General features: G+C 43.0%; 2 protein-coding genes across 3 annotated transcripts in view; both read right to left on the bottom strand.

The window, feature by feature from the left end:
• Positions 1-2,431, bottom strand: part of OIT3 (oncoprotein induced transcript 3) — a 34,662-nt gene extending 32,231 nt beyond the window's left edge. The window contains exon 1 of the mRNA XM_083740020.1: positions 1,837-2,431. Coding sequence (XP_083596146.1) covers positions 1,837-1,906 — 70 coding nt within the window. The 5' untranslated portion in view covers positions 1,907-2,431. The remainder of the gene's footprint in view (positions 1-1,836) is intronic.
• Positions 2,432-9,882: 7,451 nt separating this feature from the next.
• The window catches only part of MCU (mitochondrial calcium uniporter), a 79,840-nt gene continuing 69,854 nt past the window's right edge, over positions 9,883-19,868 (bottom strand). Inside the window, exons 5-8 of one of the 2 annotated variants that reach the window (XM_083740773.1) lie at positions 16,443-16,603; positions 14,888-15,091; positions 13,777-13,893; positions 9,883-11,862 (exon numbers count right to left, since the gene is read on the bottom strand). In XM_083740773.1, coding sequence (XP_083596899.1) covers positions 11,785-11,862; positions 13,777-13,893; positions 14,888-15,091; positions 16,443-16,603 — 560 coding nt within the window. In that variant the 3' untranslated portion in view covers positions 9,883-11,784. The remainder of the gene's footprint in view (positions 11,863-13,776; positions 13,894-14,887; positions 15,092-16,442; positions 16,604-19,868) is intronic. The other variant, XM_083740772.1, reaches the window with a different exon arrangement.

Here is a 19,868-nt window from a genome sequence, read left to right as displayed (position 1 = left end):
CACAAGTGCTGTTGCCTGCAGTGGGAGCTTTGTGTATGTACAAAGGGCATCTGAGTCAACCTGTTCCTAAGAAGCAGGATTTCATAGAGATTTAAAGTGGAAGCCGCCAGAGAGAAGAATGTAAAAAAAAATATTCATTTCACTTTTCATCAGGCCTGTATTTAATCTTCCCCCAGCAGCTTCTGCAGTGAAAGTTTGCAGCTTAAATCTTTGCATATATTTAACACCTGATTAAGCACCAGTTAACCATGACTGGTCAGGTCCACCATTAAAGCAGGATTTATGCTAATATTTTTCTGAGTAAGGCAAATCCATTACTTTTCACTATCCTCACTCTTAAAGAAGGCAATTGTTCTGGCTAGGCACACAGCAAAACTGAACAAATCAAGTTTTTCTACCTTTTTATGCTTTATTTCCCACTGGGCTTCTCCTGCTACTGTTGCATTATTTAACCCAAATTTTAGGAATTCTGCAATGTCTGTAGCGCCATTTGAAAATAAGAATATGCATTTTAACCTAATGAGAAAACAACTTGGACACAGACGAAGTGTGATTGCTGACTGTTTATTCTTGCTTCACTTGCCTGTGATTATAGATATTGCAGTGGCTGCAATTCACACTCATAAGAATTAATGGACACGTTATGCAGGAGAATCCACAATTGATCTCCTGGCTTTTAAAAAAAAATCCACCTTGAAATGCAGCTCTGTGTATGTATTTCTCTGTGTCTGTGCTTATGACATTTTCTTAATCAAAGTCAACATACACACAAACACACCATTCACAGATTTTCTTGCTCCACGGTGGGAAATTACACAAAGCAATCATATAGCCAACATTATGTGATGGTTTGAATGTTAGGCTCTCGGTGGATCAAAGAATGGGGTCTTGGTAACTGTTTGCATTTTACCTCCTACCAAAGGAATTTTTCAACATTACTATCACATTTGAAGTTATGCCTCAGAACCCAAATTAAGAATTTGGTGTCCCATGCATACCTGTGATTCAAAGTCCACCACTGAGCAGATTCTGTCTCAGTGGTGAATGGGAGCATGGTAATCTCTTCTACAGATGTTGAGAAAGTAGGTGACATTGAAGGATGTTGGCCAACTTGAATAATTTGCTGGCACAGTGAAACTGTTCTTCTTCTCTATCCTTAAGCCCCAAATTCCCAAGATCAGATTTGTGAGGGGGTGGCACAGGGATGCAGGTGGAGGAGAGGAAGGAGAAGCCCTCAAAATTTTTATGACAACGCCATGACGGTTTAGATTTGGGGGAGATATTTCGATTTCTTGAAAGGAATCATATTTCATTTTCTTTCTCACAAGCAGAATACATTTCATCTTAGGACTTTTGTAGTCCTTTGGGAAAGGTGTAGGATATGGTTTAGGGGGCGTTGGTTCTCCCTTACATGAAACAGAGAAGCAACTTAGAATTCAAGGCAGTAACTATCTCATTTTTAACCCACCCTTCAGACAGGGTACATCAAATATAAAAACCAAACTACAATATATTCATTCTGATCAACAGCATGTAAAGTCAGCCAGTATAGCCTCTAAAAAAAAAGAAATCTAGGATTTAGGTTTAGGTGCCTGTGAGATTTACAGGGCAAACATAATATTTGGGGGAAGGCTCACATTTTCCCACCGGTAAGAAATTCAGGGCAAAGAGTGTTAGAGGAAATGCAAGGTCCTTTTGCAATTAAAATGCAATGCTAACTTTGGACTATGTTCACTACAGCTCAGTTTGGCTGGAAAAAGACCTAAAAGGAGGGCAAAGTCACTGCAAGAACACTGACTGCCAAAGTGTCTAATAAATGGCTTTGCGTCTACTTACCCACTGTGTTCTCCTGCAAGGGCTGTGCTTTAGCAGGGAGGTACAAGGACAAAATGAGAAACAGGAACATCCCCCTCTGACCAAGGCCACGTGCTCTGTCAAAATAATCCCTTTTAAGCACGCAACGTGGGTTCACCTGTATTCTCTCTCTCTCTCTCTCTCTCTCTCTCTCTCTCTCTCTCTCTCTCCTTGACACACCAAATGGGTTCTGGAGTCCTGAAGCAAGCTCACATGAAGAGAGAGTCTGTTAAGGGTCCTGGAGGTTTTATCAGAGGAAGAGACTGTAAGGAATGCAGAACCCAACTCAGCCTTGACCTGCCCCATAGCAGCTCTGCCGTTCAGAGTCAAAGAGGGTTATTTCCCCCACACGCAGATACATTCATTTTGTTTCCAAGCCCATCCTCTGATTGTTTTCTTGTCCAAGTGCCCTAAAGTGACACACCTGCTATCTTATCTGGAAAGACCACTGAGGAAAGGAGACCCAGGCATCCTGTGGAGATGTGGGAAGAGAGGAAGATGGCTCCTAGCTATTATCTCCATCTTATTTTTTTTCTGTTTCCTGTCATGAGGAAAGGACAAGCAAAGTGTCTTAATCAGAGGAAATAGGAGAGCAAGAGACAATGAGACTCCAACCCCCCCCCCCTGCCAAAATAGAGCAAAACATGCCTTCAGACCATACCCTGAGACCAACTTACCACTGAGGGAGACTAGCTGGATGCCATACTAAGGTCCCTTGCCCCCCTTCAGGGCTGAACAGCTGGGCGAGGCACCCACACTTTCACAGATGAAAGGAGACACACTCTTGGGCTGAGCCTCTACACACCCAGCTATTAACTCAGTGCTGTGTATTCTTCTCCATTTGTTGTTATAAATTTCTGAGGCAGGGGTAGCAGGTGTTCATAAACAGCATAATAGGGGTGCATTGTTGTTGTTTAATTGAAAGATTGTTTCATAAATTTTTTACCTCAAAATGAATTTGTGGCTGGATATATTATACAGTGGTACCTCGGGTTACAGATGCTTCAGGTTACAGATTCCGCTAACCCAGAAATAGTATCTCGGGTTAAGAGCTTTGCTTCAGGATAAGAATGGAAATCATGCAGCGGTGGTGCGGTGGCAGCGGGAGGCCCCATTAGCTAAAGTGGTACCTCAGGTTAAGAACAGTTTCAGGTTAAGAACGGACCTCCAGAACGAATTAAGTTCTTAACCCAAGGTACCACTGTATATGTAGCAGCCGCAAATGAAGCATCTTCAGCAACGTTTACTTGTTCAGCCACACCGGGGAAAGGTCAGCCTGCCTATTTTATGGAGTACACTAAGGGCAAATCAAAATCTTACTCGTGGCTCTCATTCTAATGTCGTCTCCATTTAGCAAAAGGGGTGTGAGAAGGAAGGTCAAAGTTCTTACGGCACAACCATTAGAAAGTGTCCTTGGTCTCTAATGATTGTGCAGTAAGAACTTCAGCGTTCAGCTCCCAAAACATAAAAGTCCCATTGAAAGGTCACCCGTACAGCCAGCCAAGGGAAGTTATGTGTTGTTGGAGGCTGATATAGTCTTCGTTTTAGGATCAAATAAAATAAAAAATGACAACTTTCAGCTGAATTTCTGATCTGAAGCACGCACACACATAAAATGTTATTTCTCTTCACTGCCTGCCTCAGCTCATGCTTGATGGCTGGTATTATTCATTTTGACTAGTTGTATCTCTGTAGTAACTACAGGGTAGTTGATCAATGAGAAACCCTTAGAATAAGAGGGGTCAGCAGCCTCTCGTTTGCCCAATCTCGAAGACAAAAATTGTGCAGAAATGTTGCCCTCCATCACCCGCTGATGGTGAGATTCCTCCAGAGATTTCTCTGCCAGATTTAATTAAGGATTGGCCTTTCAGCTACTTGCTTTAGAATATGCACAAATGTACTTCTGTCAAGAGCTCTTCTATCACGCCTCCTTGAAACTGGCCAGTGCCTCAGACTGTCCTTGGATCCACTTTATTCATTTATATCCTGTTGGTTCAAGATAGTGCAACAGCACATTAAACCATACATAAAACAGAACATTAAAAACAACCACAGTTTCACAGTGCCTCTCTACCAGAGGTGCATAACCATTTTCTGGCATCCATCTTAATTGTCCTGATTTGCTTCATCTATACAGCCAATTGAAGGAACTTTGCCAGCCTCGTTTTCACTATCCTGTTTTGCATAAACAATGTGAAGTTTTCACCTTCTGTATTCTTTCACATTGGTTCAGGAGAGGGAAATGTGAGAAACAGCACTTTGCTGCAGCTCTATTTCAGGCCACCAAGAACCAGCCACATGTGGCAAGGCCTTGCAGCCAGTCAACTGAAGGTTGCATATTCCAGATAAGTTTGGACATGCTTCTAAGATTGATTGCTGGGGGTCAAGGAGCTAGGAAGCCCTTATTTTGGTAAACAAGTTCCACTGGGGATTTATGATCTCATATTCTATCCAGGCAAAAGTTAAAAATATACATGAATAAAACCACCTGCCTTTAACTGAAACACTACTAAAACCAAAGATGGATGCAAGGAAAAAATAATCCAAAGCAAATGAGTGCTGAGGCAGCAAAGCAGAAAAATGGATAAAATAAGGGAAACCATTAGCAGATAAGTTATAGAATTGGGAAATAAACACAACTGTTTTAGCAATCTCACTTCAGTGCCCCATCCTTATACTTTACTATGGAGGTTGTAGATATATTCATACCCTCCAACATTTCTCTGATGAATATAGGGATGCCCCATTTCATAATGATAATTTTACTATTTGTACCCCACATATCTTGCTGGGTTGCCCCAGCCATTCTTGGCAGCTTCCAACATATATGAACAAATATAAAACATTAAATGTTTTTTAAAAAATCTAAAACATAAAAAAACTTCCCTATACAGGATTGCCTTCAGATGACTCAGAGGTAGGATACCTCCCTCCAACATTTCTCCAATGAAAATAGGCACATCCTAAGGAAAAGTGGGACATTCCGGGATCAAATCAGAAACTGGGATGGCTTCTCCAAGTCAGGGACATCCCTGAAAAATAGGGACACTTGGAGGGTCTGGATACATCACAGTTTTACTTCTAACATTTTAGCATTAAACTTTCTGTGGTCTTCTAGATGTGGGTAGGGTGTTTTAAATGTATTATTCCCCCCCCCCCAGCAATTGGTTTTAATGTCGTTGGTTGGTTGGTTGGTTGGTTGGTTGGTTGGTTGGTTGGTTGCTTTGAGCTGCCTTGGACAAGATAAAGTGATTGGTATTATTTATTAAATAATACTATTATTATGGGATGTACCCATCAGTAGGCTGCCCACACAGAGATAGTGTGAGAGGCAAAAAGAGTGATGAGGAAAGGGAGGTATGCAGGTCAAAGCAGCGCAGCCTATCAACAAGGCTTTTTTCGGCTGGAACTCACCAGAACTCAGTCCCAGCACATCTCAGGTGGGCGCCATTGCCATTATAAGAGAATAAGAGAGGCATTCATTATGAGTTCTGCCACCTTTTTTCTAGAGAAATAGCACTGCCTATGAAGCACAATAGGAGTCACCAATAGAGAGGAGGCTGCATATATAATTTCTTGCAGATGGCTGTACCCGGGAAAGGAGAAGGGTTTCCTTGGTATTTATTGAAAGGTTACTTTTTGTCACAACCACAGAGCAAAGAAGGAAAGGTGGACAGGAAGTTATAATTCCAAAAGAGCTTTAAACATCCTGAAATGGAATATTCGCCTGAATATTAATCATTCACAAACGTATTAGATCAATGCCACATAATAATAAAAAATCCTGGAATCAGCTATCTTCAGATTACAGCCATGAAATGAAACATTTTGCTGATTTTAATTGTAGGCAAGCAGTCAAGTGGGGGAAAAGATTGCTGGAGATGGGAAAACAGCCACATTGACACGTTTGTGTACATACCTCTCTGCAAGTAATCTCACCAAAGACGTAGTTCTCAGTGAGGTGGTAATCTGTGTTTCGGCTGGAACACTTAACAGGAAATGGTTCTCATGTAACAGAATGCTACTACATACATAAACGCATATAATAAATATGTCGGTTTAAGACTGGAGTCAAGGTTCTCACATGTTGGCTCATGCTCTATAGTGCTAGGAAACTGGAAGCCAAGTCCTTAGTAGTGGTCCATGATCGGTAATGTGCAATTTCATAAACTGGGCTTGCCTACACCTTAGTTGCACACCCACAAATGTCCTTGGCCTTTTAAGCCCAAATCCCAATGGGGAGGATGGATGCCTGGGACCAAGTGACAACACCTCTCACTATCCTGGTCTTGTATTGCATTATGAAGCACTTGAGCCTTACTGTACTGCTAAAGGAATCCTCCTGTGAGCTGGGCAATGCTGGTTTATTGCTTATACCTCTAGCTGGCATGATAGGTTGCACACTGGGAGATGGGGGTCTCCTTAGATGTAACAGTGGCCATTTTTCCTAGCATTATTGTGCTTGATGGTGCAAATTGTAACATAAAGGGAAGGAGGGGAGTGCCTGCATTGGCACAACTGTTGCACAATTGCCTTGTAGGGGAGTCATGCTGCACCTCAACTATCTGGCTATTGCTGCCCTGCAACCTTTCCATATGAAAGCCCCTGGATGGGAGAGAATTCTGGAGCACCCAAGGAAGTACTAAAATGTCTGAGACAGTACACTCTCCACTTCTCAGCCAGATCCCTCTCAGTTTACTCAGAAAGTAGCACCAGCTTCTGGCTCTCCCTGGAATCAGAGCAGTCTGTGCCTCTCTTATCAACTCCCATGCTCTGTAGCATGAACCAAACAACCTAGGCACATGGGTGATTACCAGAATCCTAAAATTTGGCATTAACTTCAGACCCCAGCATCCAAATTATATGACGTCTTATTGAGAACAAAAAAGGAAGAGGACAAATAGACAAAACAGACTGAAAATAAAAGGAGCTGACCAATGCTGACCTAGTTAGTTACAAACCTGTGTCTGGTCTCCTCATGAGTAACACAGCAAAGGTGGTCAGTTGCAGGTTTTTCTGATGGTCAATGAAGGGCAAAAGGCAGCTCAGTTTTTAAGGACTTTCTCACCAACAATGGATTGAGTGACAGCTGGAGGTTTTAAATATCAAAGCACAGGTCACGTTTGGCCAGGTAGTACAGGGGTAGGCAACCTAAGGCTCGTGGGCCAGATGCAGCCCAATCACCTTCTCAATCTGGCCCACAGATGGTCCGGGAATCAGAGTGTTTTTACATGAGTAGACTGTGTCCTTTTACCGTATTTTTCGCTCTATAACACGCACCCGACCATAACACACACGTAGTTTTTAGAGGAGGAAAAGAAGAAAAAAAAAATATTCTAAACTAAACAGTGGATGTATGATTTTTGTGGTTCATGCTGTGGCCACAGACATGTGATCTGACAGTGAGTTTGGAGTAGCCCAATGCAAAAATCCTGAGGATTCATGTGGATCCATGCTTTGTAACCACGTTTTTGCACCACTGGAGCCCCAGGCAACAGTGGGTGTGTGATTTTTTTGGTGCAAGATGTAGCCATGGACATGTTATGTGATCTGATGGTGAATTTGGGGTGACCCAGTGCAAAAATCCTGAGGATCCATGTGGATCCATGCTCAAGGGACAAGGAGCACGCATGGGGTGTGTGAAGGATGCTGCTAATAATGCAGAAGAGGGGTTTAAAGGGAGAAGAAGCACGCATGGGGTGGGTGGAGAAGGATGCTTCTAATAATGAAGAAGAGGGGTATAAGGGGAGAAGGCCCCTCTCCTCTCCCACTTTGCTCCTTTAAAGCAAGCAGGCTCTGCTTTTCTCCCTCCTCCCCGCTCATCCCCGGCTTAGCAAGCTGAAAAACTTTGCTGCTATTTAGCGAGCTGAGTGGGGAGGAGAGAGGGACAGAGAGATTGCTTGCTTTAAAGGAACCAACCGGAACCAACCCGCTTTGCTCCTTTAAAGCAAGCAGGCTCTCTGTCCCTCTCTCCTCCCCACTCAGTGGCTCTTCTCCCGCTTTGCTGTTTCAAAGCGAGCCACGAATGAGGGAAGGAAGGGGAACCATGGATCCTCTGCTCATGACTGCAGCAGATCCCCCCCCCCCCCGCCACCCATAGGCATTCCCTCCATAACACGCACAGACATTTCCCCTTACTTTCTAGGAGGAAAAAAGTGAGTGTTATGGTGAAAAAAATCGGTATTTAAAATGCATCTCTGGGTTATTTGTGGGGCCTGCCTGGTGTTTTTACATGAGTAGAAAGTGTGCTTTTATTTAAAATGCATCTCTGGGTTATTTGTGAGGCACAGGAATTCATCCCCCCCCCCAAAAAAAAAATATAGTCTGGCCCACCATATAGTCTGATGGGTGGTGGATCAGCCCACGGCTGAAGAAGGTTGCTGACCCCTGAGGTAGTGTGATACTTGCTAAGAGTTGCAGAGACTGTAGACACCCCCTGGGGTAGGTGAAGATGGTTTTTGCTGATGTAAAACCCCATTGCATTTTTCTTCATCTTCCTGCTTGACAGAACCCATCCTGGGATTGTAGATTTAGGAATTGGGGCTGGAAATAGGTGCCTGGGCGCTCTGGCAAAATGGAGGGGGAGAGAGCAAGGCTTTTCTTCACAACAATGAAAAATGTCAAAGCAACTTGCAAACAATTCACCTGCTTCACAGATTTTAAAAGAGGCAAGAACAAAAGGTGTATCTTGGTAATGTGGAGGTAGGTCATGTACTGGTTTTGAGCGGGTTTTGGCAGCTTATTCATTTATTTTTCAGTGCATTTGTGGGCCAGTGCTTTTTCCTTCCTCTAAAAGCCACTTCCAGGGAAGATCAAGTTAAACAACTGAACTTGCAAATCTTAGCTCACACATCCTTTCTGTCGCAGAGAGGTGTTGGGAGTGTGTAATTTGAAGCAAAGATGTGTTATGGTGGAAGACAGTGGTTAATCGTATTGCTTCCTTGTCTATTTTATCCCCCTAAAGGTTCCTAAACAACTCCAGATGTCAAGCATGGTGGAAATCTCAACAGTGTAGGTAATAAATGAATATTTTTCACTTGTTTTGAATTTGGCACTGCAACATGACGGGCAAGGGTTTTCCTGATATCCAATCTTATTGTAGTCATTTGCAGGCAGATTGGTACGGTGGGAGACGCTTACTTGACCTCTCGGCTGTTGAGTTGGCTGGTGCTTCCTGCGAGGAGCAAGGCACTATCGAAGTCAGTGTGGTGCAAATGCATCAGCCAATCTGGTGCTCCTTCTGCACCAGCCACCATCCTCCTTCCTTCTCCTGGTAAGCAGCAGCAACTCACCTGTCCAGACATCAGGTCAGCACCTGCATCCTAAAACACCATCTGCTAATGACATTAGAGCTGTACAGAAGCCTCCTCTGCGATCAGCAGGCATAAGGAAGGTGCAGGTTGATAGAACAAGTCCCCGCTTCCACTGTTAGGGGTTGGGGAACTTCAGGTGTTGCTGAGCCACAACTTCCATTATCCCTTAGCGGTTGTGATTCCTGCACTGCAAAGGTCGACTATATGAGACCACTGAGGTCCCTTCTAACTCTTCCAATTCTATGACTCCAAGTCCAACAACAACTGGAGAGCAACAGATTCCTCACCCATGGGTTAAGTTAGGCTTCTGTATCTCAAGTTTATGGTCAAAGCTATATTGCAGGGCATTCTTCTTTACTGCCATTCCAGGGCAAGAATGATATCTATCAGTTGAGGAAAAGTCTGCCTATTACAATAAAGATTATACTGCATACAGGAAATTGTGTGCTTATATGATGATCACTGGCATACAGGTCGTCAACTCCATGTACATAAGAGGAGATCGCTGAGAATGTACCGCCACATACTGTGATCTATTGGATGAATGTTGTTTCCCACACTGAACTACCATCCCTGTATGATTTTTGTAAAGCATGAGACATCTTGGTTTGGGCTTATCCATGAATGAAAAAGGCCCAAACAGGCTGCCAGGCAAAAGTTAGCAAACACCGGTTCACTCCTTTCAACTGGGAAGAAATCAGTTTCAACACAACAGTTCAAAAACTGAATAGTTATTTATTGTTCCAGAAGTACATTGCTCTTTTATACATATTTAATAAATGATACAGGATTTTACACATGTTCAGTATTTTACTTTATTTTTTAAGGACTTTTTCTCCATGCCCCTCCCTCGCCCCAAACACACATAAAATGTTCCTCTACAGGACTGCTCGTCTTCTTCCTTTTTTAAAATGCCGCATACAAAGAGGATAAAACAAGTTTGTTTTTGTTGTTTTTTAAAAAAAACAACAACGAAAATCAAAAATCAAAAATGTAATTGAGAACAGAAAGACAAAGGTGGGGGGGGGGAGAGAGAGAGAGAGAAAGAAAAAAACACCTTGGAACATGCATCGATTCAGTCCAACATGCCATCGAGTGAGAGGAGGCAGCAACAGTCCCGTCTGCATTTCCACATCTGCAAGGCACCTGGCGTCTGGTTTATATTTATTTTGTACACTTTAAAACATGGTTTCTCCAGAAAGTGGGAGCCTCTCGCCTTGACACAGTGAGAAGTAGTGAACTGAAAGGAAACACCCGGCCTTTCTGCGAATTAAGCTTAGAGCCCTTCTGCAACTTCCATCCTGTCTCCACAGTATTTATCACAGGATGATAAGAAAAGGCTGATTCCACTCCATGCAGGATGCAAGATCCGCTCAGGGGAGGGGAGGGGGCGGAACCGCCCAGTTGGTTTGCAAGAAGTGGAGGGTGATGGAGTGCCATTTCCTCAACTTTTAAAATAATAACAACAATAATAAAAAAGGAGTTTGCAATCTGCTGCTCCGCAGAAACCCTGGCTCCTAGGCACCGGGGCATTCTTTTTAAAGCTACCAAAGAAAGAAAGGGCTTGTGAATCAATGTGGAACTCTGTGGTCTTCTACTCCAGGCCTTTGACAAAGTCTCCAGACCAGGCGACTTCATGAAAGACACATCATTCACTCTGCTATGCAAACATCACATTTAATTATACCTGTCCTAATGCTTTTCTGTAAAGAGTCATGGTTTTGAGTCAAGTACCCAATTTGATATATATTTAAACCAACCTTTGTGATTTGATTAATCCAGGTCGCTACCAGATTCTGGGGTGGAAAGAGTAGGGGGAGACTTCCCTCCCTTAAGACTGAATATGAAAAATTCTCTCATGCAATATCACCATTTATATCTAGAAGTACATCCAGGGCAGTGGGACATGTTCAAGTTTAAGAATGTAGCAAGTCATTCAAAGTGTCAATTATCAAACGTTCAGGGCAAGGGTTATTCCGCTTGTGATATCGATAAAACTGATTATAGTGATGTAATCATCCCATAAAGGAGAAAGTCTGCTTCGTTTTCTTTTAAAGTAAAAAGCAGTTTCACATGAAGGTTACAAAAGAGACACGCTAGGTCCAATCTAGAGTGCATGTTCATGTAGGGCCAATTGGATCAGCAGCCATAGTTTCATAAGATGGTGCTTTTTGCCCTTCTTCTTCCCGTTTTTTTGATGCACTGTTATTATTTATTATTGGTATTTTGAAAGAGGAGAAGTCTTTTAAAAAGCTTAGCAGGCTGCTGGTGCATCATCAAGAGGCAGACACTGCAAAGCCGGAAAAATATGCCCCCTATACATTCTGTTTATGAAATGCCGACTTTTTAATATATATTTTCACCCAGGAAGAAAGAACGTTTAAATGTGACGGTATTTGTCAAGCCCTTTGAAAAGACTTAACATCCCACAATGCCCGATCTTCTCGTTGAACACACTGACCCCTCCCCAGCCATGGTCCTTGTTCTGCTTTGAATGATTAAAAAGCCCTCCACCCCCCCAAGACCTCCCAGCTTCCACCAGCAATGCTTTAATTAAAGAGGCGAGAGCTATGAACCGTTTTGCCAAGTCTGCCAGGGTTCAGAGGACCTGGGCTGGTCAGTCTTTATCGCTGATTTGTCGGACAGGCAAATGCACCTGCAAGGGGTCTCGAAGCCTCTTAAGATCCAATTCTGCCTGAAAATTAAGGGGGGGAGAGAAAGCTATAAGAACCACATTTTGCCACAGTGTGTGCTGAAATACACCCCTCCAGATGTTGCTGAATGACAAGTCCCACCAGTCACAGCCAGTTGTCAGGAATGATGGGTTCTGTACCTCAGTAACATCTGGGGGGGTTACAGGTTAACGACTCCTGCTGTAAGGTAATGTGATCTCTTTATTGTTGAGGATATAACTCATAGAAATTTTATGAAAAATAAGTAGATGATACCATCTGAACCAACATCATTCAGCCTGGACACTGAAGTCCAGCTTCAAGGGCCTTCTGGTGGTTCCCTCACTGTGAGAAGTGAGGTTTCAGGGAACCAGGCAGAGGGCCTTCTTGGTAGGGGTGCCCACCCTGTGGAATGCCCTCCAATCAGATGTCAAGGAAATAAACAACTTTCTGACTTTTAGAAGACATCTGAAGGCAGCCCTGTTTAGAGAGGTTTTTAACGTTTGATGCTTTATCGTGTTTTTAATATTCGGTTGGGAGCCGCCCAGAGTGGCTGGGGAAACCCAGCCAGATAGGTGGGGTATAAATAAATTATTATTATTATTATTATTATTATTATTATTATTATTATTACACAAACACAATATTTTAATGATTATTTACATATATCCAATTGAAATAAAAAATACCCAGCCCTAATTAAGTGCAATAATCCCCCTCCAAGTAGATTGAACATTATCCCCAAAGACTTAGCAATTTCAGTTGCAGCAACTGCAAAGTCAGTAACTTCCAAAGTGGCAGAAAAAATGGATTATCCCTCTCCTAGAGATCACACGCACCTCCCACCAGATAATGCTTATTTCCTGTATACAACGGACAACACAGCATTCTATAGAATCCAAGATTAATGTCAGGGGCAGAAAGAACAGCATTCATAAATGTAAGAAGTCTTGCCAAGTCTATTTAAAAAAATGCTGGCAAGCCCCGACACTAATAGGGTCAAGGTATCAGATGTGCAGCCCTGGTGTTAAGAGGAAGAGCCCTGTAAAGTTCGTTGGAATTATAGACCATGGTAGAGGTGGTTTTACTGACTAGACTGGGAAAATGATGGGCAGCTGGCAACTCTAAAAATCAGATACAATCCTAGTGCCAGCCCCTGACTATTTCCTCATCCCTACTCTTGTTCTCTTCTATAAACATCAGTGAGCCACCCAAGGGAGTCCCACAAACTCACTATCTGCAGGTAATTTGTACAGCCATAAACCATGGATAGATTAGGGCATATTCCATGGGCACCTCACATGGCCATTAGTCATTCAGCTATCACATGACATTGATGCACATGTTGGATTCTCAGCTGAGGCATGACAGCTAAATGAAACTGCCATCACATGCATTCACATATGGTGGGCAAAAGGTTTAAGGTTTGGTAGCAGCTACTCATACTCATCCACCGGGAAGAAGAGAGATTTGATGTGTGCAATCATTTACTCTTTTAGCCCCTGCAAGACAAGAACTAGGGCTTCCATTTCCCCACCTGCACTGTTGCAGGTTCAAATCAGCCATTTAAACTTAGGGCAGGATCCACCTAACCAGCACTTTCAGGAGAAGCCTTGAGAGCAAAGACTTCCACTTGTACAGCAGGGATTTCCCCCCTTTCCGCCCTCTGTAGCCTCTTAATTTGGCTTGGGGGCGGGTTGGGAGAACCCTCAGAACGGTGTGGGGGATGGAGAGGGCAGACTGGAAGAGCACAATGTTGGATTCCACCTTTAGTATCTATGCCAGAATTATTAATACCTGCCATAATATGCTGCGCTTCATAATACATGGGGATAAGAGAATGTGGGAAAGTGCCTCACTCAGTTACCAAGATCCAACACTGGGATGGGATGGGAGGGCATCTTCCCACCCCCATTAGTTGAAATTACTTTCATTACCTGAGCAATAGCATCCTTGAGTTGATTGTATTTTTCTAGATCAAAACGCGTCTTTCTGGCTCCTTTATGGAAAAATAATAAGTACTGGCGGTCTCTGGCATCTGGGTATACATACTCCTGTGCAATCAAAGATTGAATAAAAAAGAAAAAAGGAAGGCATTAATATATGAGGGTGGGAAGAAAGGGGATAAAACTGTTGATTAATTAATACTTGCATTGGCTAAATATAGGAAGTGGGCAATAAATGCATAACAGAATATTGAAGCTTATCTACAGCCATGAACTCAAGTCTTGTTATCAGCTAAAGAGTGATAAGCTGTGAAGTCTTTTTGGCCTATCACTCAGTTATCATTTTACATATTGCTAGATTCAGGTGAAGGAGTTAAGCTATGGCAAGGTGGGGGGGTGAACTTTTTGCCTCTTCTGGGATGTAGTAGCATGCAAGTTTTGACACCTTTGCTACTCTGAAAACAACAACTGTGCAGTGGTTCATCAGAGCAACAGAAGAAAACAGATCCTTGGTTTATGGAGGAATTTGCTCATCTCAACTAATGCTCAGTGAGTTATGACTGTTGCTATATCTGTTATAAATTGAATGTTATACAGTGGAACCTTGGTTGTCGAACCTAATCCATTCTGGAAGGCCGTTTGACTTCCAAAACGTTCAACAACTGAGGTGCAAAGGGTTGTTGGCAAAGTCTATGGTGAAAATTGAGAAACGCGCCTCAGAAGCCATTCGATTTCTGAGGCGCCTTCAAAAACATAAGCAATTACTTCTGGGTTTTCGGCCTTCGGCTTCTGAAACGTTCGGCTTTCGAGACGCTCCAAAACCGAAGTTCCACTGTATTTGTTATGTTCTCTCTCTCTCTCTCTCTCTCTCTCTCTCTCTCTCTCACACACACACACACACACGTCATCACTTAATCTTGCATATTTTTTGTCACATTATGATGGTATATGGATAAACCAGCCAAAGATTCAGAAGTACGCAGGGTAGGCACCCTCCTTTTCAAGAAAAGAACAGCACAGATGAGGAAAAGTCATATTTAGGAGAATGGGTTTTTCTGGACACCCGCTTATAACGTAGAATAAAACCAAAAGCAAGCCTCACCTGACGCGTTACTACGAAGTATGCGTACATTGCCATGGCGCTGCCATATGTGATGAAGTAGGTCACCGGCTCCATAATGTCCCAAGAGTATTCCCACCAAGTGAGCCGGGCCAGAATTCCAAACTGCGTGGCCATGTAAGCCAGTCCACCCCAGAGCACCCAGGTGGTCCTCTTCTCTGCTTTCCGGCGGATTTCCATCCTAACCTGCAGGACAAAAATGTTCAGAACTGTGTTGAGCTGTTGCTTCTCAACAAACGTTAAACACGAAATAAGCACATACAGTAGGATTGGTGTTTTCAATGCTGATATTGTGAAACATTTCTTTCTGTTGACTACCAACCCCCTGCTGCATCCCTTTTCATTTTGTTTACCGTTTAAGACCCTCACATAACCTCTGTCTCAATATATAGATATAGAATGGGGGGAACCAGAAAAACATGTAATCATATATGTAAATTATACACATGCAAAGAAGGATGCAAGGTGGGAGAGAAGCTGTCGTTGACCTGATTCATGCAACATGTTAAACCAAACTACAGTCGTACCTTGGTAGTTGAATGCCTTAGTTGTCAAACAAATCAGCTCCCTAACATCACTAATCCGGAAGTGAGTGATCCGGTTTGCGCATATTTTTTGGAAACTGAAAGTCCGACACAGACTGAAGTTCCTACAGCCAATCTGAAGCTGCGCCTTGGTTTTTGAACCTTTTTGGAAGTCGAACGGACTCCCGGGACAGATTAAATTTGAGAACCAAAGTACAATGGTATAGCTTACAAGGACTGCCCATACATATTCCTTAGTGTGTTGTCCAAGCTGGAACTTGTGGTTCAGCTCTCTCTTCACTAACCATGAGTATAGCCAATAAAAAACCTTGGTTATAGCCAAGAGATAGCAAGCTGAGCTACCTCCGAATGGGGCCTTGGTGTTTTACATTCTGAAGGTAGCCTTGATTTTAAGGCATAGACTCTAAATTTTAAAGAGCAAGCATGATGGACAAACTAATGCAACAGCAACTGAGCTGATCCACTTACTTTCTTGGTGGTTTGTGATGGAGGAGCTTGAAAAACGGACCCCACACAGTTTCAGAGTAATTTATTACAGGCAAATGCCAAAGGGCTGTAGTTTAGAGTTCATAGCACCACCAAAGGAATCACTCTATGTAAACAAAGTCTGGGGGACAGGACCCAGGTGACTACTGTGACATGTGCAATATGTATAGCATATTTCCATTGGCAAGGATCTTTATGTTTAAATCTGAACCGCATTGTGGATTTACCCTGAAATGCTTAATATTAGTGCCAAAAACTCATTTCGCAGATGAAAAATAACTCACTTGGAACCCATTTAATAGTTCCGTGCTCTGACAAAGATCAGAAAGAATTGCATAAAGTAGGTTTCCCTTTAGGCTACAAATCCAACTAGCAACACAAAGCTATTAAGCTCTACTTTTTCAACTGCATTTATTGCTAGCTTACAATGCAATTTGTGCTATGCCATCGACTGAGCCACTCGTCAAAGCAGCTTAGGATGTCACTCAATGAAGAGAGGTTCTCACCTTCTCCAGGGGCGCTAGTTGCTGCTTGAGGTCTTCTAGCCGTCTAACGAGCTCCTTCTCCTTATTCAGCTGGTGTTCCTCGATACACAGTGTGGTATATAGCTGCTGAACCAATGTCTTCACATCATTCAGCGTGGTTGCATCTTCGTGGCTTAAGAGGTCTAAAGAAGCAAACAGGACTTTTTAACGTTCTGTTTTTCACAGTGGTTATGCCTCTAACAGCTTATTAGAACCGAAATGAAAAACTGCTCTCACTGCACTGACATTTACAGAACCAAATAAAATAAGAAAATGACACCCTGCTTCAAACAAAGGCTCAGCGGAGACTAATGTTTAAAGATACACACCAAATATGGATAAACATGTTCTTTTATGCTCGTTAATTCCAAACACTGGAATTAGGACTTTGCTTGTAATTGTGTGTGTGTTTGTGTATGTTGTGTGTGTGTGTGTGTGTGTGTGTGTGTGTAATCGAAAAAATATAATGGATCATTTTTCATCAGCAGCAATAAGAGGAAGAGGAAGGTCTAGGACTACTGATGAAAAATTAGCATAAATTTTGAAGCCATGTAAAAAACTATCCCTCCTGACCCTACCTTCCCAGGAAAAGCTGGGGGAAATGGAAATATATGCCACGTCTTTATTGAATATATGCAATTTATTTATTGAATATATTGAATTTATTTATTAAATAGTTTTTTCTGCTGAATATATAAATATAAAATGGATCATTAGCACATAAAACTGTACTATTTGGCATATTCCTGAATTTTACAAAGCATTCCATGCAGGTTCAGTCAGAACCCACTCTGCTTAAGTTCCACACAGGTTTGCATCTATAAACATATAAATATATAAGGTTGCAATCCTATACCCACCCACTAGGCAGAAACCACTGAACTTACTGGTAATTACTTCAGAGTAAGTATGTATAGGACTGCACTATTGGTTTTGTACAAGCTAATGTGAATGTATAAAAAGGTAAAGGTACCCTGCCCGTACGGGCCAGTCTTGCCAGACTCTAGGGTTGTGCGCTCATCTCACTCTATAGGCCGGGAGCCAGCGTTGTCCGCAGACACTTCCGGGTCACGTGGCCAGCGTGACAAGCTGCATCTGGCGAGCCAGCGCAGCACACGGAACGCTGTTTACCTTCCCGCTGGTAAGCGGTCCCTATTTATCTACTTGCACCCGGGGGTGCTTTCGAACTGCTAGGTTGGCAGGCGCTGGGACCGAGCAGTGGGAGCGCACCCCGCCGCGGGGATTCGAACCGCCGACCATGCGATCGGCAAGTCCTAGGCGCTGAGGTTTTACCCACAGCGCCACCCGCGTCCTAATGTGAATGTATATGTCTACACAATACACATAAATTTTTGCTCAAATGCTGCAGATTCTCTTCCATAAAAATCTTCATGCTGCACATTTTGAGTGAATAGAAACTTGTATTAAAAAGTAGTTAGCTCCTTCCAAAAGAGAAAACGTTTCAGAGCAAGTTTTTCCAAGATCCCCCAAAGTTTTTGGAAAAACTGGAAGGGGAGGTGTCACTGTGAAGTGGGGGGGGGGGGAGAGACCCCTGATTTTTTCCAAAGGTTTTCTGGACCTTTACATCTCTACCAAGTACTTCACTTTAATATTTCAAAATCTAATTTTACTATTAGGCCATGGCCTCACACTGCGTTCTCCTCTGCTTCCCTAAGGTAACTTGCATCTCCCACTGATACAAACAACTGGGTTCGAGTAACAAGGGTGCACAATGGTTTTGAAGAAGAGCCTAGGAGCGTCTCCACCCCCATCATGCTGCCCGGACACACTGAGGCCCTGCGCTAACGGCCTTCTGGCGGTTCCCTCACTGCGAGAAGCCAAGTTACAGGGAACCAGGCAAAGGGCCTTCTCGGTAGTGGCACCCACCCTGTGGAACGCCCTCCTATCAGATGTCAAAGAGAACAACTACCAGACTTTTAGAAGACATCTGAAGGCAGCCCTGTTTAGGGAAGCTTTTAATGTTTAATAGACTATTGTATTTTAATATTCTGTTGGAAGCCGCCCAAAGTGGCTGGGGAAACCCAGCCAGATGGGCGGGGTATAAATAATAAATTATTATAATATTATTATTATTACTAGGGGAAATGAAAATGTAATAGGCCAAATGGAGATGCCAGAATTTAGTACTCAATGTTTATTAATACCAGTGACCGTCTGGTCTAAATCGGGTCTTCCTCACAGAGGGCACGTGTTGCGGTGAGATCAACGTAACTGACCTAAGGTTGTGGGTGGGATCGTTTGGATAGCCACAACACCTGATTGGTGGTCCCTCATTGCTGGGTTCAATTTGGCCAATGGGAAAGAAGGCAGACGGTTTGAGGGACCTATTTATACCCATGCACGTGTCGTAGAGTTTCCTCTTTTCACTCATGCATTGCAACACCCACCCACCTCTCCCTATATTTAGCGTTTCTTCAGCAATTGACCTTGCCATGCCATCGTCTGTCATCTGACGTTGGGACAGGAGCACGGTAGGAATTTCCCCACTTGACTGATTGGCCGTGGCCATTTGGATTTTGCCTGCCGTGTAGCAAATCGTCACAACTTGTAAGGTTGTGGATATGCATGGGTTCAAGGTGGATAGGGATGCGGAGCTGTGCCAATCCCTATGTGAAGGGTATTCCGTTAAAGGAATCCAAGAACTCAGATTGGTTTGGTCAACTCCCGGTAGGTGGTTGTGCTTGTGCCTGTGTCCCGGGGAGCATCTGGGGAGTGGACAGAGTCTGCTCCCAGGCTCTTGATCTTCCCCAGGTGTTTACCCTTGGTTGTCCTATGATGCACCCTGGGTCAACACTACCTACCGTGGGCGTAGGGAACTAGTTGAAACAGAGTCTATGCAACCACTTACTTATCTGTAATCAATAAAGTTGTGGCCTAAATTCTGCCAAAAACCAAAACAAAAATTTGAGTCAAATGTGTCTTTATTTATTAGCGAGGTCTCGGGATCTGAACATGCAAATCAATTTAAGGTAACTATAGTGAACTGGTACTTCATGCACAAATTAATCAGGATAATCAAGTCTGAGAAGGCAACAAAATCAACACTTATCTGATATTTCATATTGCATAGCCACCTATTGTAACCACATTCTTTCAATAATACTGTTTACAAGTTTGTACATTTATCAAACGATTAATGTTAATGTTGTTAAGGTTAATGAAAACACCTTTGCTGAGTTTCTACCTAACAATTAGATATTGTAAATTTTGTCAAGACAACGCAAACTGAAATATATAGAACCTTGCAAGCAGTAAATTTCAGCACACAGTCTTCAGGTTTAGCTTGCCTTTGTTAATTCTCAGTGAATCTACAAAACAAGCCAAGTTTGACAGACATCAGTTCTGCAGAGATGGAGGCAGCACAACATTTGAACCACAGCAATTCCT

Source organism: Podarcis gaigeae, assembly GCF_964106915.1.
Source record: "Podarcis gaigeae genome assembly, chromosome: 5".
In the NCBI taxonomy this organism is placed as follows: Eukaryota; Metazoa; Chordata; class Lepidosauria; order Squamata; family Lacertidae; genus Podarcis; species Podarcis gaigeae.
This window is presented reverse-complemented; position numbering and strand designations above follow the sequence as displayed.